Here is a 27,024-nt window from a genome sequence, read left to right on the forward strand (position 1 = left end):
TGCTCCTAGAGCTGAAGGCGTCTAGTGCGAAGGTTATTGGATCTGATGGATCCGTAAGGACGTGTCTAGGGCGTCGACGGTGACTGGCTCCTGCATGATCAGGATTCGGGGAGTAGTCAGCGGCGGCTACGATAAGGCGATTATCATGACGCATAGCCTTATCGAAGTACCGTTCCGACGCTGACTTCATGTATTTCTGTATAGATTCGAGGCCCAGGTCGTCGTGTAGGTCAACGTTCCTCACGAACCACGGAGCTCCGACGGCTAACCTGCAAAAGCGGGATTGTAGAGATTGAAGGGTGTCTATGTGCGTGCGGGCCGCGTGAGCGAACACCACACTCGCGTAAGTCATGACGGGCCTTATGCAAGTTTTGTAAAGTGTCACCTTGTTCCGAAGGGACATTTTACTCCGCTTACAAATCATGGGGTAGAGTCTACCGAGAATAAACGCGGCACGGTCACGGACTGATTTTATATGCGGGCGGAATGTCATCGATGCATCCAGGGTAACGCCCAGGTACTTGACCTTCCTGGCCCAGGGTATGGATTGACTAAAGAGAGTAATCGGGGGTGTGAGATTCCTCCTCCTAATACGGGAGGAAATCCGTGTGGAGCTTCCCCTCTGAAAGAGCACCGCAGTACTTTTCGCTGGGTTGATGTCTATGCGCCATTTTCGGAACCACTGTCCTAGGGCTAGGGCTGCGCTCTGAAGCTTCTTCGCGATTAGGGACTTGTTTCTACTGGAATAGTAAACAGTCGTGTCGTCGGCGAATAAAGCTAAATGGGTCGGCGGCGACCGGGGAATATCGTTAACGAATAAGCTAAATAGGAGGGGTGAGAGGACAGAGCCTTGCGGGACTCCAGCTGTGAGAGGTCGTGGGGAGGAGCGGGTTCCCTCGACTCGATATCGAAAAGAGCGGTTCGACAAGAAGTCCCGTATGATGAGCACGAGACTATCCGGCACACCCATGTTGAATAGTTTGAAAATCAAACCGTTGTGCCAGACTTTGTCGAACGCTTTTGCGACGTCGAAGAAGAGAGCTCCCGTGTATAACGGTTTTGGTCGATTAAGCCCCACAAGAATGTGCTCCGTGAGGCGGTGCACCTGTTGAACGCATGAGTGATTTGTACGGAATCCGAATTGTTCATCGATGAGAATGCCCTTGGATGAGACGAAGTCTCTGAGGCGTTTGTAGAGCAGACGCTCATACAGTTTGCCTAGAGACATGCTCGACAACCTAATACTGGTGGTAGGACCTCTTGTGAGTCCGCGCGGGTAGGTACCACCACCCTGCATATTTCTACCGTGAAGCAGTAATGCGTTTCGGTTTGAAGGGTGGGGCAGCCGTTGTAACTATACTTGAGACCTTAGAACTTATATCTCAAGATGGGTGGCGCATTTACGTTGTGGATGTCTATGGACTCCAGTAACCGCTTAGCACCAGGTGGGCTATGAGCTCGTCCACCCATCTAAGCAATAAAAAAAACCTCTTTAACCGAATTTTCCAGTGACATGTGTTACGCTTGCAGATAGTTTGTGAAGTCGGCGAGCCGTTATAAAATCCAACGTAGATTTGGCCGTAAGTTGACGAATGGCTCCATTTTAATAAGTTGCTCCGTGACGATTTGCGCAAGTGACGCGATAAAACTGTTTATCTTAACTTTGGTAGAAATATGAAAATACCTTGGGGCGGCTCTGGGCACAGCTGTGTAGACAGGCCATTCATTGTACATCAACGGGTCTCTGTAGGAGCTCACTTCGTTCATGATCTCGGGAGCACGGGCTTGTCGCTTCGAGAATCTGTTCGCAAAGAAACCTTCGTATGAGGATATAATTAAACGGATTTGATTGGTTACGCGCACATGATGCAGGGTAAATCTTCAGGTAGGTAATGTTTCGCAGCTTTTTAATGTGGAACTTAAAGGAAAAGAAAGGAAATGGACATTAGAAAATGAATTTCATGATGGATTACAAAACAAGACGCTTAGTACCAGACGTTGTGCTAGGACCAGCGACTTCTGCAAGTTATTGAGCCTACATTACCTCACAAAATATCGTCATAAAATATTATCGGTACAAAATACGGCAAATAAAATTCTATACGTTCTCCATGAGCTGTTTTCGTAAGTACTGCCATTGAGAAGGATATCGGCTCGTCTGAACTGCAAATGTAATAAAGACTACGAGAGGGGTATTCAAATTCGTTGAATGGTTCATTTCGTGGAATCCATTGATAATACGGCTACTGCTGTAATATCACTAGAATTTTTAATCAGTCTTGGCCATATCAGACTTGTTACAGTAAATACGCTGTAAGTACTGATGGTAGGAGGTCATGTGGTAGGTACCACTACCCTGCCGGTTTCTCGTAAAGCAGTAATTTGTCTCAGCTAGGAAGACGGGAGAGTAAGCATTTTTTTTACATATTGCCTTTGTTGAGAAAACATGTTGCGCCGACCCCAGGTGACTGGGAGAAGGGCAGGATAATGATGAATGATGATTGCCTTTGTTGGCAGACGAGCATACGATCCACGGTGAGTGCTTACCGTTGCCCATAGACATCAGCAATGCCATGGGTTGAACTAAGCCGCTGCCTACCGTACCAGCAGTAAAAAGGTAATAAAATATCGAAATTGAGCTTTCGGACTTCATGAATCACAACTCTTGAAAGCTCAAGGATTTGATGATGAAATTATAATAAAGAGGATATATTTAACACTTTACGCACCTCCACATCGCCTTGAGCTGATCGCAAGTAGGTTCATCCTTGTTGATGTCCCGGTCACGAACTCGGGCCGGCCTGGGCGACAACAACGCTTCCTGGTCGATGCGCTGTGCCATGACCGCACACGCGCACATGGCCAAGGTCCACGCACGCCAGAGGAACATCCTGAGAAGGAAACGACCCGGTTAGTTCAATCCGTTGAGAAAGCATGGTGGTCGTTGATGCATCTGTTTTTAGAGGTATCTTGAGGTGGCCAAGAAAATGAATAAATGCATTTAGCTTCTTCAAGTACTCATTATATTATTTTTAATTATTTTACAAAATAGAATTGACATGCGCGTCCATCTTTTTTCTTCGTGTTATAATTTTTAAAATTTTGACAATTGGTGCCACTATTGCGTTTCCTGATTTGTGATTGGTTCGTGCGATATGACGTCATCGTTGGCCAATCACAGCCATCAATGTATGACTCGACGTTGATTCGTTAAATTTAATTAATTATTAATAATTTAGTTAATTCGTTAATTTTGCAATAAGCAGAAACTGACAGAATTGACACATCGCCTCGTCGCCGTTCTGATTGTTAGTGACGTATTGTATAATACACTTCAGGTCTTGAGTTCAGTTCACTGACTCATTGTCTTCGTTAAAGATAATTGTAATTTAAGGAGGGAATTACAGTTTAGGGCTGCTAGATACACAAATTAAAGTGATACCTGAAAAAAAAAATGTATCTGTATTTTTTTGATGAACTGGATCCGCAAGCCAAGTGGCTGCCCACTTCTGATGTTTCTCCACAAAAGTCTTTTAAAGAAGATCATCACAGCAGTCGGCAATTTTTTTTTTACTTAGACGGGTGAAGCTCTTAGTCCACTTGGTGTTCAGTGATTACCGGAGATTACGTAGGAGATTCGGCTCCTGATCCAAAAAGGCTGTATATCTATAACGCCTTTTTTTTTAAGTCATAACTTCTTATGCTAGGGTACCCCATAAACGAGGGTAACGCTTCGTTAAGTAACGCGTTACGACGCCAGTCTGTCTGACTTCTCTCTCTCTCACGCATACGGTAGCGGTACTAAGAATGTATTTAACTCCTAACTATTTATATATCTTTTTCAGTTTATGTTATAATTTTCCTTACATTATCATATTCAACATAAAATTTAAGTAATCTAAGCTTTTCTCCAGTTAAGCAATTTTCATATTAAAATAGTTCAACTTAGATCACTTCTGTCGGGCCTCCCGTGACGTACACATTTTTTTTACCCTACCCTATCACTGGCAGCCTGAGGGGCTAATCCAATATTTTTTTATGATTGAAGGTTTACTAAATTTTTTTATTGGTTGGACGATTTCACAGCGAACCTGGTGTTAAGTGGTTAGCGAAGCCCATAAACATCTACAACGTAAATGCGCCATCCATCTTGAGATATAAGTTCTAAGGTCTCAGTATAGTTACATCAGGCTGTCCTTCAAGCCGAAACGCATTAACTGCTTCACGGCAGAAATAGGCAGGGTGGTATCTACCCGCGCGGACTCACAAGAGGTCCTACTACCAGTAAACGACTACTAGTACTAGTGGCCCAGAGGCCTTTCCAGTTTCAGGACAGGTGGATGAGCAAAGGCTCAGCCAGGAGGGGTGAGATTAGCTAACAGCTTCCCGAGCGCGTCCGGAGGAGACATAAAAACTCGACAGCAGCTGCTTCGCGGATAAATCTACTACCGGATCGGAATCACGACCCGCTGAGAAGATCCGGCGAAAAACTCAGCGGGCTGATGCAGGGGTTAGGTTGCACATCGACCTCTTTGTCGAGTTTGACGAGTACGGTTACCGGGGTCCCTAAGCCGGCTCCCAGTATTAGAGCTGAAGGCGTCTAATGCAAGGGTTATTGGATCTGATGAATCCGTAAGATCGTGAAGGCTAATCCACATTGTATCGAAATGAGCGATGCTTTACCCACAAATAGATAAATTTTAGCCTTCATAATATCCAAGTGTTACTCGATAAGTGAATTGACACATAATTAACTGAACATATTCTTAGTAATAATTTGACAAAAGACAGTTTTTGGCGCTAACTATTGCACGACAGGCAAATCAACAAATAGTTAAATTTATTTCATTTAGATAATGTTTACAATCGGAACTAAATAATAAAATGTGGCTATAAATGTTAATATGTTATAAATGTTATTAATAATGTGGAACACGCTGTATATGAATGTTGACATACGCGGAAAGTTTTCTCATCCGCTTCGAATATGAGGGAAATTATATTCAATAGATGTTGCAGAACTTTGTCTGAGTTCATTAGAAACTATCAATGTATTATAAACTCCTATCTCGACTACACGGATGACAACGTGTTTCTTTTCATTTTTAATACGCTTTTATTAGCTTCATACGTATGTTATTAATAAGTGTGTTAGTATGTAACGGAATCTTTGAACATGATTTTGACCCCCTTCAAAACGTCGGATTAACTCGAAATTTGGCATACTTATTAAGGACCGATGACAATTCAATATTTTAAACGGTTTGATCCGTTATCCTTACTAGGATAATCAGGATTAGGGATTTTTTGTTTTCCTGGGATCCGGAGTGTCTGCGTCAAGACCAAGAAGGGAAACTACCAGGCGCGCCGATCATCTATTTATTTCTCGGATAAGTTACCGACTGATTCAGATGAAATATTTGAAAAATTGAAAAATAATAATTAAAAAAATATATTTGAAAAAATTGAAATCCAACTAAAAAATGAAACATAAGTATTAGTTTTTTTATTAGTTAAGCGCGCCATTTTTTATATCTTATCGCAATTACTGTATTATATTAACAGTGTGTACAAAAAATAAAGAATAAATAAATAAATAAATAAATAAATAAATTAGTTTAAAAAAACAAAAAAAGTACGCTTTTATAGAAAATCCAACTAAAAACTATATTTTGACAACATCCTGAAAAGCACCCCACGCTATTTTTTACCATAAAATCATTTTTTCTTACACTATAACTATACTAATTCAAATTTTTTTTTGTTTGTTTTATTGCCCTTGTAGGCAGACAGACGAGCATACGGCCCACCTGATTTTGCCACGTACCATCCGGCTATGGAATGAGCTCCCTTCCACGGTGTTTCCCGAGCGCTATGACATGTCCTTCTTTAAAAGAGGCTTGTGGAGAGTATTAAGCGGTAGGCAGCAGCTTGGCTCTGGCCCTGGCATTGCTGAAGTCCATGGGCGACGGTAACCACTCACCATCAGGTGGGCCGTATGCTCGTCTGCCTACAAGGGCAACAAAAAACAAAACAAAAAATATATACCAAAAAATTATCGCAACGTGTCGCGGTCGCCGTGAGATACGATAGATAGATTCCGCCGTGTCATGATTTCTCACAGAAATAAGCAGTAATCACGTTATCAAAAAATACTATTTATTTTCCATCCTTAATTTGTCAGCCTAAATGTATCAATCAATGTGTATCATCAAAATGCCTCATAAAATTCATAACAATAATAAATTTGCGTCCCTCCGTAATCACATTTCCGATATAGAACCGTCGGAAGCAATCAAAAGCATTTCTGAATGTCGGATATTTCTACAGATCGATACAAATAAAATTCATTTCTGTTTCTTGAGTTTCGTCAATGCTAAATATCAGATATGGGACCTTTAAAATTAACCAAAACAAACTGAACAGCATTAACAAACGAAAATCTATATATTAATACGTGAAGGAAAAACTTTGTATCCCTTTTTACGAAAATTGCGCGAACGGAGGAGTATGAAATTTTCCACACTTATAGAGAATATAGAGAAGAAGTGCACAATGCTAATATTTATTTAAATTAATGCATAAAAGATACATTAAATCAATAAAGAAAATATTACACACACTACATACCATGTATTTGACGCACACACGCATGCATACTATTTATTGTCAAACTTTTGTTCTTGACGTCTGTTGTCAAATTGAGAATAGGTTAAATATTGTTTGTCCTTGTTAATATTTTTTATAGTGTAGTCTTGGCGAATTTTGTGATTATAGAAGTATAAAATACAATCATAATAGAGTACACACTTACAATTCCAATTAATTATAGTCGAATTTCGACTACTGCGGGACCACTAGTTTAATTAAAACGGTAATTTTCTCAGTATATGTATTTATTTTAAATTGGTAAATAAATTTGTAAATCACCAAATTTTGTTTATTTATCATTAATCATAGCACATGGTAACTTCTTCTTCTGAGTCGGTTTCTTCGTTGATGAAGGTCGTGTCTAGTTTGAAATGTTGACTGACTTCTTCTTCTGAGTCGGTCTCTTCGTTGCTGAAGGTGGGGTCTAGTTTGAAATGTGGACCACTCAGGTTGTCACGGGGTTCGGGGCGAACCCCACTGTCCGGGCATGGGCTCCCTGCTATTGTATTGAGGCAGTATATTGGGTGACGGTACTACTTGAAGCCAGGCTGGCTGTGAGCTCGACCATCCATTTAAGCAAAAAAAAAAAAAAAACGTGGAATTCTGGTCAGTTATACGGTGTCATGAGCATCATTCCGTACCTTAGGTGAAATTCGGTATGAATTCATGAATATCGTCTTAAAACCAAAAAAGTCGGAGAAATTTAAGATAAATAAAACTAAATAAAAACATCATATTCGAATTACGTCCTAACCTTACGAAGCCTTATGATTTCGACTCAATAGATACATATTATATTACGTTTTCTCTTCAATATTGAGTAGGTAATAAGTTTCCTTAAAAAGCTCGTCCGTAGCTAGTAACAAAACGAAAATCAATTCACCGAATAGAAGAGAAAAATGAACTGAACTGAGGTTATCTATATTATATACTAGCGGCCCGCTCCGGCTCCGTTCGGGTCTTTGACAAAAAAATTCAACGATATTTGACGTTTTATTTTTTAAAATAAAATAACACTAATTGCGGCATAACTATGATAGTTATATATATTATGCTGTCGCGACACTTTTTGTAAATAATAATGTGTTCTACAAAGTCGTAGTACATTATTTTATTCTATCATCAATAGTTTTCGCAGGGCACACAGTGTAAAGAATATTTTAGGTAATTTATTTACACTTTGGGTTACGTTATTGGAGTTTTAATAGAGATCCCTAATTTTTTCAAAAAATATTATAGCAAGTCACTCGGAAATAATGTAGCTTCCAAACAGTGAAAGAATTTTTCAAATCGGTTCAGTAGTTTCGGAACCTATTCAATACAAACAAACAAACAAATCTTTCGTCTTTATAATATTATATTAGTATAGATAGATATAGATTACTTACTGATTTATTTTTTCTTATGAAATTATGCTTTGAATATTATATAAATCGAAATTGGAAAGTTGACATTAGATCTTATACAAAACTCATCCGTCTTGGTGATGGAAGATCCAATTATATTTTTTTTCGAAATTTTCATCTCATTTTTGGAAGCGTCCGTAACCTGATAGGTAAGACGTCCGGTAGGTACGTTTTAAGGGGTGAAGCGAATTCGGCTGTGAAATGAACTTTCCACCGTGGCTTTTTTTGAGCAATATGACATATTCTTCAAACGAGGTTTAGGGGAGTCACAATAGGAAGCGTTTTAGGTGTCCTACTGACGTTCGTGAGCGTCGGTGACCATTCACAATCAGGCGGGTCTTATGATCGTCTGCCTTCTTCTTCCTTCTTGCATCGTGTTCCTCATTGAGGGTCGTGACCTTTATGGAGAGTTTTTGTTCGGACAATATTCCTCCACTCCATTAAAAGCCATTAAAAATAAGTTAGTTCAATTCACTTCAGATTTAACCACCTCTCGCCTAGCGATCAAGGATGAACGTCCTAAAATAATTTTTTCACATTACACTTTTGAAGTCGTGGCCTAAAGGATAAGACGTCCGGTAGTCGTAGGCTGGTACCAATTTTTCTAATGAAATATGTACTTAACAAATGTTCACGATTGACTTCCACGGTGAAGGAATAACATCGTGTAATAAAAATCAAACCCGCAAAATTATAATTTGCGTAATTACTGGTGGTAGGACCTCTTGTGAGTCCGCGCGGGTAGGTACCACCGCCCTGCTTATTTCTGCCGTGAAGCAGTAATGCGTTTCGGTTTGAAGGGTGGGGTAGCCGTTGTAACTATACTGAGACCTTACAACTTATATCTCAAGGTGTGTGGCGCATTTACGTTGTAGATGTCTATGGGCTCCAGTTACCACTTAACACCAGGTGGGCTGTGACCTCGTCCACCCATCTAAGCAATAAAAAAAAATCACTTAATTACATTACCTATTAATTGACAGAGATTAACTTTTGTTCCCGCATTAACGTTTAAGCCTATCTATATATTAATACGTGAAGCAAAAAGTTTGTATCCCTTTTTACGAAAATTGAGCGGACGGAGGAGTACGAAATTTTCCACACTTATAGAGAATATAGAGAAGAAGTGCACAATGCTAATATTTTTTTTAAATAATGCATAAAAGATACATTAAATCAATAAATAAAACATTACACACACTACATACCATGTATTTGACGCACACACGCATGCATACTATTTATTGTTAAACTTTTGTTCTTGGCGTCTGTTGTCAAATTGAGATTTGAAAATAGATTAAATATTGTTTTTCTTTGTTAATATTTTTTATAGTTTAGTCTTGGGGAAATTTGTGATTATACTAGTATAAAATACAATCATAATAGTGTATGTACAAACTTACAATTCCAATTAATTATAGTCGAATTTCGACTACTGCGGGACCTCTAGTTTAATCAAATGAGCCGCGAACAACCATCTCAAACGCAACTCGTTAACAAAGATAACCGCTTGATTGTCGCCGCGAACATTGACAAATAGAAATCGAAGTTTCATTAGCACAACGGCCCTTAAGCCAATATATTGCTTTAACATCAGGACGACATACATTTCGATTCACTCGAGAATCGGGTGCTCAGTTCCATTCACCTCGCGCTACGGAAACAAAAGAAAATCATCAAGAAGTGACAACCCTATCCGCACAATAGCTGTCGGTACATTTGCGTTCTATTTCGAGCACAAAGACAGACTAATCGAGTTGGCTGATTGATAATGCGTACGTTATAGACAATTAGTACGGATTATGATTTATAAATAGCGTTTATCGGTGTAGTTAATTGAGAAAATAATTGGTTAATTACGGAACGATTTTAACGTGATAAGATAAAATGAAATGTCCAATTCACAAGTGTGTTAATAAACGTAGTATTTTAGTGCGTGCGTAGATAAATATAAGGCAAAATCATATAGATCATTATATAATTAGATTCTAAGAGTTTTCTTGTTAAAAAAATAAAGCGGCTGGCCTCAGTCTTTTTAACATAAATTTTTATACAACACTATTTTATTTAAAAAAAACGCTCACAAAATTATTAGTTTAACGCTTCTGTTTTGATTCCCTTATATTTTGATTCTACGCAAAAAGGACTGAACTATGCAACTGATTTTCTTTTTCTGAATTATCCTGCGCCCACGCAGCCGCCTCTGGTTTTTAAAGAACTCTACACTGTTTTTCCAAGCGAATTAGTAGAGCGTTGAAATAATATAACATAAATTGCTTGTTCAGCAAATTACTACTGAAAAAAAAAAGGATATAACAGAACGAAGAATAGTACAATGACGAAACTATGAGTAGTCGTGAGTGGCGCTTTTTTTCAACACTTCATATTTTTTCCTATCTATGCTGATAGCTTTGAGAGGCTATTTCAGCGTTACCTTAGCGTGTAGGTGAGCTCTCAGGGCTGAAACCGGAGGTGTTACTAACACTGGCCCTAGCAAGAGCAGTGCTTCGCAGAATCTACTACCAGCAGAAACAGTTTGTAGGCAGCGGCTTGGCTCTGCCCCTGGCATTGCTGAAGTCCATAGGCGACGGTAACCACTCAGCATCAGGTGGGCCGTATGCTCACCTGCCAACAAGGGCAATAAAAAAAAAAAAACGCGACCCACTAAGCAGATCCGGGGAGAAACTCAGTGGGCTGTGTCTATAGGGAGTTTACTCGCCGAGCCCTTCGTCGCTAGCGACGGGTTCGGCGAGGACGGTGACCGGTGCTTGTGGTACCTAAAAGCACCGTTAATGGATCGAGAGGATCCGTAATGACGTGTTTAGGACAACACTTCATGATACCACAACAGGGCAACGACCGAGAAGCAATTGTCATAGTAATAATTCAAATTAACTAGACTGGTGCTCCATTGATCAAGTATGAAATATGTAATTATAAGGATTAATCGACATTTCGTATTATGCAAACTTACAGTGCCTCGGACCTCGGAAATTGCGCGGACGGAGGAGTTTAAAATTTGCCACACTTATAGAGAATATGGAGAATGCAGAATGCAGTGCATAATGCTATTTTTTTTTAATATTATGCGTAAAAATACATAAAATCAATAAAACAAACATTACACACACCACCATGTATTTGACATACACTAGCCTAGCAAGAGAAGTGATTCGCAGAATCTACCACCGGATCGGAAACACGACCCACTGAGAAGATCCACTGAGAAAGTCAGTGGGCTGTGTCTATGGGTTAATTCACTCGTCGAGCCCTTCGTTGGAAGCGACGAGGTCGACGAGGACGGTGACCGGTGCTTGTGGTACCTAAAAGCGCCGTTAGTGGATCGGGAGGATCCGTAATGACGTGTTTAGGACAGCACTTCATGATACCACAACAGTACAACGACCGAGAAGCAATTGTCATAGTAATAATTCAAATTAACTAGACTGGTGCTCCATTGATCAAGTATGAAATATGTAATTATAAGGATTAATCGACATTTCGTATTATGCAAACTTACAGTGCCTCGGACCTCGGAAATTGCGCGGACGGAGGAGTTTAAAATTTGCCACACTTATAGAGAATATGGAGAATGCAGAATGCAGTGCATAATGCTATTTTTTTTTAATATTATGCGTAAAAATACATAAAATCAATAAAACAAACATTACACACACCACCATGTATTTGACATACACTAGCCTAGCAAGAGAAGTGATTCGCAGAATCTACCACCGGATCGGAAACACGACCCACTGAGAAGATCCACTGAGAAAGTCAGTGGGCTGTGTCTATGGGTTAATTCACTCGTCGAGCCCTTCGTTGGAAGCGACGAGGTCGACGAGGACGGTGACCGGTGCTTGTGGTACCTAAAAGCGCCGTTAGTGGATCGGGAGGATCCGTAATGACGTGTTTAGGACAGCACTTCATGATACCACAACAGTACAACGACCGAGAAGCAATTGTCATAGTAATAATTCAAATTAACTAGACTGGTGCTCCATTGATCAAGTATGAAATATGTAATTATAAGGATTAATCGACATTTCGTATTATGCAAACTTACAGTGCCTCGGACCTCGGAAATTGCGCGGACGGAGGAGTTTAAAATTTGCCACACTTATAGAGAATATGGAGAATGCAGAATGCAGTGCATAATGCTATTTTTTTTTAATATTATGCGTAAAAATACATAAAATCAATAAAACAAACATTACACACACCACCATGTATTTGACATACACTAGCCTAGCAAGAGAAGTGATTCGCAGAATCTACCACCGGATCGGAAACACGACCCACTGAGAAGATCCACTGAGAAAGTCAGTGGGCTGTGTCTATGGGTTAATTCACTCGTCGAGCCCTTCGTTGGAAGCGACGAGGTCGACGAGGACGGTGACCGGTGCTTGTGGTACCTAAAAGCGCCGTTAGTGGATCGGGAGGATCCGTAATGACGTGTTTAGGACAGCACTTCATGATACCACAACAGTACAACGACCGAGAAGCAATTGTCATAGTAATAATTCAAATTAACTAGACTGGTGCTCCATTGATCAAGTATGAAATATGTAATTATAAGGATTAATCGACATTTCGTATTATGCAAACTTACAGTGCCTCGGACCTCGGAAATTGCGCGGACGGAGGAGTTTAAAATTTGCCACACTTATAGAGAATATGGAGAATGCAGAATGCAGTGCATAATGCTATTTTTTTTTAATATTATGCGTAAAAATACATAAAATCAATAAAACAAACATTACACACACCACCATGTATTTGACATACACTAGCCTAGCAAGAGAAGTGATTCGCAGAATCTACCACCGGATCGGAAACACGACCCACTGAGAAGATCCACTGAGAAAGTCAGTGGGCTGTGTCTATGGGTTAATTCACTCGTCGAGCCCTTCGTTGGAAGCGACGAGGTCGACGAGGACGGTGACCGGTGCTTGTGGTACCTAAAAGCGCCGTTAGTGGATCGGGAGGATCCGTAATGACGTGTTTAGGACAGCACTTCATGATACCACAACAGTACAACGACCGAGAAGCAATTGTCATAGTAATAATTCAAATTAACTAGACTGGTGCTCCATTGATCAAGTATGAAATATGTAATTATAAGGATTAATCGACATTTCGTATTATGCAAACTTACAGTGCCTCGGACCTCGGAAATTGCGCGGACGGAGGAGTTTAAAATTTGCCACACTTATAGAGAATATGGAGAATGCAGAATGCAGTGCATAATGCTATTTTTTTTTAATATTATGCGTAAAAATACATAAAATCAATAAAACAAACATTACACACACCACCATGTATTTGACATACACTAGCCTAGCAAGAGAAGTGATTCGCAGAATCTACCACCGGATCGGAAACACGACCCACTGAGAAGATCCACTGAGAAAGTCAGTGGGCTGTGTCTATGGGTTAATTCACTCGTCGAGCCCTTCGTTGGAAGCGACGAGGTCGACGAGGACGGTGACCGGTGCTTGTGGTACCTAAAAGCGCCGTTAGTGGATCGGGAGGATCCGTAATGACGTGTTTAGGACAGCACTTCATGATACCACAACAGTACAACGACCGAGAAGCAATTGTCATAGTAATAATTCAAATTAACTAGACTGGTGCTCCATTGATCAAGTATGAAATATGTAATTATAAGGATTAATCGACATTTCGTATTATGCAAACTTACAGTGCCTCGGACCTCGGAAATTGCGCGGACGGAGGAGTTTAAAATTTGCCACACTTATAGAGAATATGGAGAATGCAGAATGCAGTGCATAATGCTATTTTTTTTTAATATTATGCGTAAAAATACATAAAATCAATAAAACAAACATTACACACACCACCATGTATTTGACATACACTAGCCTAGCAAGAGAAGTGATTCTCAGAATCTACCACCGGATCGGAAACACGACCCACTGAGAAGATCCACTGAGAAAGTCAGTGGGCTGTGTCTATGGGTTAATTCACTCGTCGAGCCCTTCGTTGGAAGCGACGAGGTCGACGAGGACGGTGACCGGTGCTTGTGGTACCTAAAAGCGCCGTTAGTGGATCGGGAGGATCCGTAATGACGTGTTTAGGACAGCACTTCATGATACCACAACAGTACAACGACCGAGAAGCAATTGTCATAGTAATAATTCAAATTAACTAGACTGGTGCTCCATTGATCAAGTATGAAATATGTAATTATAAGGATTAATCGACATTTCGTATTATGCAAACTTACAGTGCCTCGGACCTCGGAAATTGCGCGGACGGAGGAGTTTAAAATTTGCCACACTTATAGAGAATATGGAGAATGCAGAATGCAGTGCATAATGCTATTTTTTTTTAATATTATGCGTAAAAATACATAAAATCAATAAAACAAACATTACACACACCACCATGTATTTGACATACACTAGCCTAGCAAGAGAAGTGATTCGCAGAATCTACCACCGGATCGGAAACACGACCCACTGAGAAGATCCACTGAGAAAGTCAGTGGGCTGTGTCTATGGGTTAATTCACTCGTCGAGCCCTTCGTTGGAAGCGACGAGGTCGACGAGGACGGTGACCGGTGCTTGTGGTACCTAAAAGCGCCGTTAGTGGATCGGGAGGATCCGTAATGACGTGTTTAGGACAGCACTTCATGATACCACAACAGTATAACGACCGAGAAGCAATTGTCATAATAATAATTCAAATTAACTAGACTGGTGCTCCATTGATCAAGTATGAAATATGGAATTATAAGGATTAATCGACATTTCGTATTATGCAACCTTACAGTGCCTCTTGGCTTCATAGTTTACTTAGCGGAAACATCTATACTGACTGGAGTCTTCGTTGGATTTATGATCCATTTTGTGTTTGTTAAATATATCTGGTGTCAAGACGAATGGGTTTTGGACACGCACTCAGTCACGGATTACTTAGGTTGACATCTCTGAATAGTGAGAATATTATTATTGCCACGTACCATCCGGCTATGGAATGAGCTCCCCTCCGCGGTGTTTCCTGAGCGCTATGACATGTCCTTCTTCAAACGAGGCTTGTGAAGAGTATTAAGCGGTAGGCAGCGGCTTGGCTCTGCCTCTGACATTGCTGAAGTCCATGGGCAACGGTAACCACTCACCATCAGGTGGGCCGTATGCACGTCTGCCTACAAGGGCAATCATTTTTCTTTTAACTAATGCAACATCCTTTTTTATATTAGATGACCATAAGAGCTCACGATGGTGTAGAATTAGTGGAGTCCACAGACATCATGCCCACCCAGAGAATCGAAGTCTCAATTGTATTGTATAATGATAGTCTTACCTTTCAAACCGGAAGGCGTGATTGCTTCGTGGCCATACACAGACAGGACCGTGGTACCTACTCGTGTGGCCTTACAAAGCGCCCTACCAAAACTCTTAACAACAAAACTAAATTTAGTTCAAATACATTATTACAAAATCAGATCTATATTGTGTTAGGTTTATTTAAAGTTTCTATTCTAAAGTTGTAATAACAGACAAAAGGTATTTTAAGTAAACCAATCTAATGGGTTTCAATTGTCAAACAATGAAATTATTGTAACAATAGTTCGTGACGTCAAAGCCACGCGTAAAGTGGGCTGTGACGCGTTTGGGCGGCTGCACAAGGCCGGTTAAAGAGACCCACAACTGGTTTGATTTTTATTTTTTATTGCTTAGATGGGTGGACGATCTCACAGCCCACCTGGTGTTAAGTGGTTACTGGAGCCCATAGACATCCACAACGTAAATGCGCCACCCACCTTGAGATAGAAGTTCTAAGGTCTCAAGTATAGTTACAACGGCTGCCCCACCCTTCAAACCGAAACGCATTACTGCTTCACGGCAGAAATAGGCAGGGTGGTGGTACCCACCCGCGCGGACTCACAAGAGGTCCTACCACCAGTAATTACGCAAATTATAATTTTGCGGGTTTGATTTTTATAACACGATGTTATTCCTTCACCGTGGAAGTCAATCGTGAACATTTGTCGAGTACGTATTTCATTAGAAAAATTGGTACCCGCCTGCGGGATTCGAACACCGGTGCATCGCTCAACACGAATGCGCCGGACGTCTTATCCGTTAGGCCACGACGACTTCAGACTTGATAAAAGCGCTTGGCTTAGAAATGATTATCTGTACATAGTAACAGAAGCTCTTAAAACGCACCCATTTTGAAGGATGAGTTATATTAGTCCTTGTACCCTGCACATTTAGCAGGAAAATTTTGAGCATCAATAATCTCAAATACAATTTCAAAGGACATGCTTATTGCAGTTCTGCTTGTACTCAAACATGTTCTCGATAATTCTTGTTTAGCGTCGGTTCAATTAACTTATGCATGTTTGAGTCAGCGCGGGTAGCTACCACAACTCTGCCTATTTCTGCCGTGAAGCAGTAATGCGTTTCGGTTTGAAGGGTGGGGCAGCCGTTGTAACTATACTTGAGACCTTAGAACTTATATCTCAAGGTGGGTGGCGCATTTACGTTGTATATGTCTATGGACTTCACTAACCAGTTAACAACAGGTGGGCTGTGAGCTCGCCCACCCATCTAAGCAATAAAAAAATGACGTCGATGAGGAGTTTTATAGAGGAATAATTATGGAATTACGGTAGGCAGCGGCTTGGCTCTGCCCCTGGCATTGCTGAAGTCCATGGGCGACGGTAACCACTTAGCATCAAGTGAGCCGCATGCTCGTCTGCCTACAAGGGCCAAAATAAAAAAAAAACAATCCGTATAGTAAACGATATAAAAACAAAGAGCGTGAAAACCCTAATGAATGTGAATGAGTCGTTACACTTGGTCGTACTATAAATTTAGTCTTGAATGTTAAAAGTAATGTTTAGGGCTGTAAATCGTTCGAAAAATATATATATTAAGCCGCCGATAAAATTCAATGAAGGTCCTCCCACAATGGTTTCGGACCCTTTATAATAACGTTATTAAACTCGTTACGCATAACCGGTTTGGGCAAAGTATCAAACTGACCGGATAAATATTGACTGTCATTTTTGCGTAATCGAAAGAAAGTAGACAAATAATCATGTTTTTTTTTCTTATACATGTAAAGAAAAAACTTTTTTTATATAAAACCTTTTTAGTTAAAAAAAAAAGGATTTTTCTTATATGGATTGACCAAACTCTCTGTCGTCTTTGAGAAAAAATACGAATTCAGTTTTATTTAATTCAAGAATACTGCGTAAAAGAATTTGTGGAAAATAAAGGCTTTAACTGTTGTTTTCTTAATATTATACAGAATCTGTTAGCAGAATGTATTTACTGGTGGTAGGACCTCTTGTGAGTCCGCACGGGTAGGTACCACCACCCCACCTATTTCTGCCGTGAAACAGTAATGCGTTTCGGTTTGAAGGGTGGGGCAGTTGTAACTATACTGAGAACTTAGAACTTATATCTCAAGGTGGGTGGCGCATTTACTTTGTAGATGTCTATGGGCTCCAGTAACCACTTAACACCAGGTGGGCTGTGAGCTCGTCCACCAATCTAAGTTATAAACAAAAGCTACCAGCGAATAGGTAGGAAAAAAGGGTTGGGCAGCAGTTGCACCAAATCAATTGTTATTTCAATGTCAAGGTAACACTGTTCGTATTAGCTAATTTAAAAAAAAAACCTTAATACTCCAAAATTAATGTTATGTCCGATTCTTAAATTCAGGACATTTTGTGAATAATCTTATTATTTTTGGTTTGCTGGAGTTACAAAGTTACGTGCGGACTCACAAGAGGTCCCACTACCAGTAAATACATTCTGTTAACATATTCTGTACAATATGTTATGTTATATTGTAATGTGAAACGGGAAAATAAATTATTCGCAAACGGAATTCTGCCCGCCCACGTATTTATAGCAGGAGCGTTTTTAAAAAAAAATGTCCTTTTATTTTTTTCTCAGAAATTTAATAATACGCCTATTCGTCTTCCCACGCTGGTGGGCATTTTTCCTATAGGAGACGATAGAACTCCGAATTGTGTTGCTAATTTTAGGATATTCTGAAATAGAAGAGGAAAATATTTTGAAGCGGGTGCGTACTATTACAGAAACTAGAGGTCCCGCAGTTGTCGAAATTCGACTATAATTAATTGGAATTGTAAGTTTGTACACTATTATGATTGTATTTTATACTTCTATAATCACAAATTTCGCCAAGGCTACACTATAAAAAATATTAATAAAGACAAACAATATTTAATCTATTCTCAATTTGACCACAGACGTTAAGAACAAAAGTTTGACAATAAATAGTATGCATGCGTGTGTGCGTCAAATACATGGTATGTAGTTTGTGTAATGTTTTCTTTATTGATTTAACATATCTTTTACGCATTATTTAAAAAAAATATTAGCATTGTGCACTTCTTCTCTATATTCTCTATAAGTGTGGAAAATTTCATACTCCTCCGTCTGCGCAATTTTCGTGAAAAGGGATACAAAGTTTTTGCTTCACGTATTAATATATAGATACTATTTGAGAGTCTTCTTCGTTGAATGTAAAATCGATAATTTGGGATATGTTGTGTCAAGCTGTATTAAAAATGTACTAGATGATGATCGAGCTTTGCTCGGCCTTTTTTTTTAACGCCATCTTGTTGTGTCTATAAAGCAGTAAAAATAGTATTATTATTCGCCAATAGATGTCGGGAAGAGTCATAAAACTGATTATCAATATAGTTGATTATTGAAAACACGAATAAAACGACATTTTCTGAAAAGAAATCGTAGCTAGATCGATTTATCGCCCGGAAATCCCCTGTATACTAAATTTTATGAAAATCGTTGGAGCCGTTTCCGAGATTCAGATTATATATATGTGGGAATATTTAGGTGTAACCATTGGCCACACCGACCTGACAGATGACAGATGGTGCATGAAGTATAAGTGACAGATTGATTAAGACGAAATAAGAAAAGACGTATATTTTTGTGAACTGATGATTAAATAAAATTTAACAAATTCGCTAATTTCATTGTGCACCGCGATCCCACAAAACTTTGGGGGCTCGTCCGGGATCGAAATCGACATCAAGATTGGTGATCAGTGTACAAAAGTTGCGAACAAAGACTACGCACACGGGAAAAAGTGAGGGTATTTACACATTTCAAATTTCACGTGAAGTCGTTTACAAAGAATTCTATTGATAGTAAAATGCCTCGGAAGGGTGCTAAAGAAGACGAAGAATGCTTTGCTGAACCTGCTCCACAAATTTCCTTCTGCGAATTAGAAAAATCTATGACTGCATTTTCTGGTGACGATGCATACGGCGTGGATACCTTTATAAAGGATTTTGAAGATATCGCTAATCTCATGCAATGGACGGGCATTGAAAAACTGATCTACGCAAAAAGGCTTTTGAAGGGGACAGCAAAATTGTTCCTGAGATCTTTGACTGGTACGACTACATGGGAACTCTTGAAAACGGGATTAAAAGAGGAATTTGGACTACATCTGAACAGCGCAGCCATTCACAAGACCATATCAAATAGGAAGATGAAACCAGGTGAAACCTACCAACAATATTTTTTGCAACTCAAAGAACTAGCAGTACTCGGAAATATTGAAGATGACGCCCTAATGGAATACATCATTGATGGCATCCCTGACAATGAAATGAATAAAACTATTCTATATGGAGCTTCCAACATCAAAGAATTTAGGAAAAAACTTGATTTATATGCTGAAATAAAGAAGAAATGTCGAACGTCAAACAAAGCTTATAATCAATCAACAACATCCAAGCCTACAACATCTGGATGGAAGAAACCATTACCTAAGAAGAGATGTTTCAACTGCGGAGACCTAGATCATGAATCTTCAGGCTGCTCTAAAGGAATAAAGTGCTTCCGTTGTAATGACTTTGGTCATAAGTCAACTGACTGTCCCAAAAATATAAAGAAGACTCTAGAAATAAAATGTAACAAGGAGAATGATAGCCAAGCACCCTACAAAGAAGTTTTGATCAATAATGTTATGGTAAAATCACTTATTGACACTGGCAGTGATGTGAACCTAATGAATGAATCTACATTTACTCAAATACAAGGCGACACTTGTAACTACCACCCTGATTTAGTACAAAGCCTGACAGGCATTGGTGACTGTGAGGTACATACAAGAGGCTCATGTACTCCAAGAATTGAGATTGATGGTTGCCAATGTGAAGCAACGTTCTATATCATCGAAGATGACAAAATACCAGTTGATGTAATAATAGGGAACCCAATATTACAGGACATAGAACTCAGTTTTAAGTCTGGTGTTATTTCTGCTAAAAGAATTTTACAAGTCACAATGTTAGAGGATCAGGCTGAGGAACCAATGATTATAGGAAATTTCAAATATAAAGATCAGATTGAGAAAATACTGACAGAATATGACCCTGGAAAATGTTCTAAAGAATCCAGAGTTGAATTAAAGTTATTACTTACTGATGAAACCCCAGTGTACCAGAATCCACGACGCCTATCCCCTTTAGAACTAGAAATTGTAGATAAACAAATTAAGGAATGGCTAAAGGATGGTATAATTAAACCAAGTAATTCAGACTTTGCAAGTCCAATAGTACTGGCAAAAAAGAAGAATAAAGGATATCGACTGTGTGTCGACTATCGAAAACTAAACAAAAAGATAATCAAAGAAAGATTTCCTCTTCCACTCATAGAAGACCAGATAGACAGGTTGAAAGACGCTACAATGTTTACAACATTGGACCTGAAAAATGGATTTTTTCATGTTAATGTTTGCAAGGACAGCCAGAAGTATACATCGTTTGTGACTCCTCGTGCCCAATTCGAATTTCAAAAAATGCCTTTTGGTCTCTCCGTTGGACCCTCTGTGTTCCAGAGATTTGTTAATGATGTGTTTCAGGACCTGATCTTGGATGGTGTGGTGTTGACCTATTTAGATGATTTGATCCTGCCATTTAAACTTCCTAAAGAAGGTATTGAGAAGTTACAAAAAGTTTTATACAGAGCTGAAGAATATGGACTAACTTTCAACTGGAGTAAATGTCAATTTATGCAGAAGAAAATTAACTATTTGGGTTATATCATTGAGGATGGTAAAATCAGTCCATCAAAAGAGAAAGTGACTGCTGTTGCTCGTTTTCCAACCCCACACAATATTAAGACTTTACAATCATTTCTTGGACTTACAGGATATTTCAGAAAATTTATCAAAAATTATTCTCTTATAGCAAGACCGTTAACCAACCTTTTGAAAAAAGGTGTTGTTTTCAATTACGACGAAGAATGTGAGAAGGCAGTTGAGACCCTCAGAACTATTCTGTGTCAATCACCAGTTTTGCAGATCTACAATCAAGACTTAGAAACCGAACTCCACACTGATGCAAGTGCTGACGGCTATGGAGCTGTATTATTACAAAGAAACCTGAAAGATAATAAGATGCATCCAGTTTACTACATGAGTAGGAAGACTTCACCTGCAGAAAAGAAGTATCATAGTTACTATTTAGAAGTTTTAGCTGTTGTTGAAGCTATCAAGAAATTCAGAGTTTACCTGCTTGGAATCCATTTCAAAGTCATCACTGACTGCTCTGCTCTGACAACAACTCTAAAGAAAAAAGACTTACCTCCAAGAGTAGCACGCTGGGCTCTGTTGCTTGAAGAATATAATTACACTATTGAACATAGACCTGGAATAAGAATGAAGCATGCTGACGCTCTCAGTAGACAACCTGTAGAAAACATCTTTATACTTACCGACACAACCGCCCGCCTCCGTAGAGCACAAGATGATGACCTAAAAATAAAACTGATTAAAAAGGTCTTAGAAAAAGAACATTATGATGACTTTATGATTGAAGCTGGAATATTATGGAAAATAAAAGATGGAAAAAAATTAATGGTGGTACCTAAGAAAATGCAAAATGAAATTATTAGAAAAAATCATGACAAGGGACATTTTGGATTAATTAAAACAGAAGAATTGATTTCCAGAAACTATTACTTTGAAAACATGAAAGATAAGATCAAATCAGTATTAGAAAACTGCATAGAGTGTATTTTAATTTCACATAAAAAGGGAAAATCCGAAGGTTTTCTGCATGCCATAGACAAAGGAGACATACCACTATCTACTTACCATATTGACCATTTGGGACCGTTGACATCAACAAATAAGAATTACAAGTATATACTCACAGTTGTAGATGGGTTCACAAAATTTACATGGATTTACCCAACAAAGACTTTGTCCACTGATGAAGTTATTGACAAACTGAAGATTCAACAACAGACTTTTGGTTCACCACAGAGGATTATTAGTGACAGAAGTACCTCCTTTACATCCAACACTTTTAAAGAATTTTGTGAAACTGAAGGAATCTTACATCACATTATTACTACTGGCCAACCTAGAGGTAATGGTCAGGTTGAGAGAGTCCATCAGATAATAATTGATGCTCTAAGTAAATTATCAGCAGATGATCCCACTAAGTGGTACAAACACATCAGTAATATCCAGAGATGCTTAAATGGTTCATTTCAAAGAAGCATTAAGATGTCACCCTTTGAATTACTGACAGGAGTCAAAATTAATAATAAAAATGAAGCTATCTACAATTTAATTAAGGAAGAGAATCTTAAATTTTTCTGTGATGAAAGAGAAGACTTGAGGAAGAAAGCAAGGGAGAACATACAAAAAATTCAAGATGAGAATAGAAGAAATTTTAACCGAAGACGAAGGAAACCCAGAGAATATGAAGTAGGAAATCTTGTTGCTATCAAGAGGACACAATTTGTGCAAGGCTACAAACTGCATCCAAGATACTTAGGACCTTATGAAGTCGTGAAAAAGAAGAGGAACGACCGTTATGATCTCCAGAGGATTGGTCAAGGTGAAGGACCCCATCACACCAGTAGCTCCGTGGATATGATGAAACCTTGGGTCGCTGATGCTGTCGAGTATGAGTCATCTGGGACAGACGACTGAGCAGGACGGCCGTGTGGGAATATTTAGGTGTAACCATTGGCCACACCGACCTGACAGATGACAGATGGTGCATGAAGTATAAGTGACAGATTGATTAAGACGAAATAAGAAAAGACGTATATTTTTGTGAACTGATGATTAAATAAAATTTAACAAATTCGCTAATTTCATTGTGCACCGCGATCCCACATATATATATATCTATACTATCTATATCTATACTAATATTATAAAGAGGAAAGATTTGTTTGTTTGTTTGTGTCGAATAGGCTCCGAAACTACTGGACCGATTTTAAAAATTCTTTTTCCATTAGAAGCCGACATTGTCCCTGATGAACATAGGCTACTTTTTTAATTTTTTTTTAATTTTTTTTTTGTTTCATGTGTGTTTTAATGTTTCCGAAGCGAAGCGAGGGCGGGTCGCTAGTATATATATATATATACAAGAATTGCTCGTTTAAAGGTATAAGATTTACTTTTAATTTATGTGTACTCTTTCTATTATAAAGACAACAGAAATCCAATCGAGGAGTTGCAGTTTCTATTAACAAAAGTTCAATATCGATTAGTTTATCTTTGAAGCAGGAAGCTTGTTTCATGGCTGAAACATGTAATCGCATCATTAATGGCACGTAAAGTGGATCTTTTTGCTCCATTTTGAAATTTTCATAGTGTGTTATTATTATGATGTAGTATGATTATTATAATATCATTACCTTTTTTTCCATAATGGCGTTAACACAGAGTATTTTTATAAATCAGGACCTTTTTTTTTTTTTTTTTTTTTTTTTTTTTTTTTTTTTTTTTTTTTTTTTTTTTTTTTTTTTTTTTTTTTTTTTTGGTCAGGAGGAAATCGCCGGACTTCCGCCCTTTTCTGGGGATACTGGGCGGGGTATGTCAGAGTCGAACTGACTAAAACCTCCTGTCGCTCAACAACCAACGTCCAAACCTCGCATGAGACAGAACTCATGACAAGGCAAAGGGGGGAAAGTGAAGCGTTTAGTGCGGAGCACATCTCTCCCATCACCCTCCCCCTCGGGACGCCGGACTGGCGGTCGTCGGCGCCACGACCACCAGCCCTCTCGGTCGGCAGACTGTCCGAAGCCCGCGTAGATGGCGCCGGTTAGAGTGGGTTACCCTACGGAATACCCCGCTGGGCCAGAACCAGCGTGGGTCGAGGATAGCCGGCCTTCCATCACCCGGATGCTCTTGCGTAAAACGCGTGCAGAGCAGCTTGCACGTCGTCTTCTTAGGCCCCCCTCGCCGGTCCCCAGACCGACATGTGAGGGGGACCCGAAACACTTAGAGGGCCAGGGCTTGGGCGAGATCCGCCTCCCTGGCCCCCGCTCGACGGCGGCGGGATTGTGCGTCTCTCACGCGCCCCGCCGCCTCCTTCTGCGAGATGGTGCACTCGCAGAAGTCGAGCATCGCCTTCCACGACTCGTCGTCGCCGAGCATCGATGCCACAACACTCGGCAACGACAAGTCGGTTCCTATTTTTGCGACGAGGACACGGCGCCACCCCTCCCATGCGGGGCAGGCGACGAGCGTATGCTCTGCCGTGTCCAAGTCGCAACCACAATGGTGGCACTCTGCCGTCGGCTCGGCTGTGATCCGGTGCAGGAACTCACCGAAACAACCATGCCCAGTGAGCACCTGCGTAAGCCGGAAAGTGAGGCGTCCTCTGTCACGATTCACCCAATCCACAAGGACCGGGCGAATCGCCTCGACGGTCCTACGACCAGCCGAAGGATCAGCCAGCCGTCTGGACCATGACTCCAGCACGGACCGCCGAGATTGGGCCCTCCGTGCTCTGACCACACTGGGGCTGGGACGCGCCACGCCCCGGGCACGAAGTTCAGCCCGCCACCTATAGTCAGCGGCGAGCGCCTCCGCTTCCAGAACCCAAGGCGGCGTCCCAGCCAGTACACACGCCGCCTCAAAGGAGATGGTGCGATAACCACGGATGACCCTGACCGCGATGGTGCGTTGCGGCCGTTGCAGCAGCTTCGCCACCCCCACGGCCAGGGACTGGCCCCACACGGGCGCCCCGTATAGGGCCATTGATCGCACCACCCCCGTATAGAGACGGCGCGTCACCTGGTCAGGCCCCCCGACGCTGGGCAGAAGCCGGCTTAGCGCTCCGGCCACCCCCAACAAACGAGGGACCAGGTTCTGAAAGTGAGCACGGAAGGTCCAACGACTGTCCAGAATGAGGCCGAGGTACTTCAACTGCACCCCGACCCCGATACGGACGCCTCCAACCACGATATGGGCATCGACAGGTGGCACTCTCCGGGGCCTGTGGAACCACATGGCCTCGGATTTACTGAGCGCCACGTCGAGGCCCAATCTCCTAATTTTGCCGACGACATGCGCCACCCCAGCCGTAGCAAGACGGGCAGACTCAGCAAAACTCCCCCCCCGGGCCACGACCAACGTGTCGTCCGCGTAACATATTACGCTCAGGCCCGGGAGGAGGGCACCTCTCAGCACCCAGTCATACCCGATATTCCACAAAAGGGGGCCGAGCACCGACCCCTGTGGAACACCGCGCACGACCGGGAACCGGTGCAGGATCCCACCATGTCCGGTACACGTGACCGATCTGTCCTCTAAGTAGGAACCCACCAGCCGGCGAAGGTAGGGGGGCACTCTATGTCGTTCCAGCGCCCCCCCTATCACGGACCAGGGCAGGGTGTTAAACGCATTGGCGATATCGAGCGACACCGCCAAAGCCACCCCACCCCTGGAGACGGCCTCCTCCGAGAGGGCCCGCACGCGAAGGATCGCGTCTACCGTTGAGCGGCCCTCTCGGAAGCCATACTGCTCCGCCGACAGATCGGGTCCCACCCCGACCAGATGCTGGATGATGCGGGCTGCCAGAATGCGTTCCAGCAGCTTGCCCACCTCATCCAGCAACACGATGGGACGGTACCCGGCGGCAGTATCCGCCGGGCGCCCCTCCTTTCTCAACAGCACGAGTCTGCCCGTCCTCCACGATGAAGGAAACCGTCCCGACTCGAGGCAGGAGTTGTAAAGTCTCAAGAGTCGGTCCCATAGGGCACCAAGAGCCAAGGCCCAAACCCGGCCATGGACGCAAATCAGGACCTAATGAAACTTAATTTATGTTTGTGATTAATAGCATCGTAATTTTTGCTTAGGTCATTATACAAATCACGGTGAAATAGCGACCAATTTACAATTTACTTAGACATTTTTACAGTCGCTTAACTAAGGGAGGTGAAATGTCTCGTTTCTCTTTCAGACTTAGTATTGTTACGCCTGTAAGAGTAACGCCATCCATCGCTGAATAGTCGAACGAATATCGAAGGATCTAAAAACACCTAGAATGCTTGAGAAGTACAACGCCATCTATAGTCAGATAGCGGAAACGCAATTCTAGAAATGTGTGGAATATTCTCAATAATTCTAGGGATGTGGTATCGGCTATAAAAGCGTTGCAGATATGGCACGCAGTCAGTAATCGAAACTACTCGAAGCGAAACAGCGAACGGATCACCTGAAGCGAAGCGGAAGAAGCGAATTGAGAATTTTAAAGTGTTTGTGAAGTGTTGAATACAGTTTTCAGTTGTAAGTACTTTGATGAAATTTTATTTGTCCCGAACCCCAGCGCGTATCTATAACTTGGACTGTCGTTCGGTACCAGATTATCGTTGAAAATTTCGGACACTCTTTGAAGTACTTTTGCACAAGCCTAGTACAAGCCGTTTATAATCTAAGTATACCACGTTATCACTGCATTAATATGCTCTAGGGGTCTTTGCAAACGAGCCAATGATTGGTTACCGAAGCCCGTCACGCCATAACGTGAATACTGCCAGTCATTTTGACACGTGAGGTCGAAGAATCAATTAGCTTGTTTAAAACCTGCGAACCTTTCAATCACAGTTTAAAACAAATTTGAAAGGTATTTTGATTAAGGGAAATCAAAAAATCCTTGCGACTT

The 27,024-nt window shown here is 40.9% G+C and overlaps 1 protein-coding gene across 2 annotated transcripts in view; it reads right to left on the reverse strand.

Moving 5' to 3' along the window:
- The window catches only part of LOC105842607 (uncharacterized), an 87,147-nt gene that overhangs the window by 17,246 nt on the left and 42,877 nt on the right, over positions 1-27,024 (reverse strand). The window contains exons 1-3 of one of the 2 annotated variants that reach the window (XM_038020926.2): positions 3,275-3,351; positions 2,730-2,891; positions 1,685-1,801 (exon numbers count right to left, since the gene is read on the reverse strand). In XM_038020926.2, the coding sequence (XP_037876854.1) occupies positions 1,685-1,801; positions 2,730-2,890 (278 nt within the window). In that variant the 5' untranslated portion in view covers position 2,891; positions 3,275-3,351. Of the gene's footprint in view, positions 1-1,684; positions 1,802-2,729; positions 2,892-3,274; positions 3,352-27,024 lie in introns of those variants that run through there. The other variant, XM_038020925.2, reaches the window with a different exon arrangement.

This window comes from Bombyx mori, chromosome 27 (genome assembly GCF_030269925.1).
Source record: "Bombyx mori chromosome 27, ASM3026992v2".
Taxonomy (NCBI): Eukaryota; Metazoa; Arthropoda; class Insecta; order Lepidoptera; family Bombycidae; genus Bombyx; species Bombyx mori.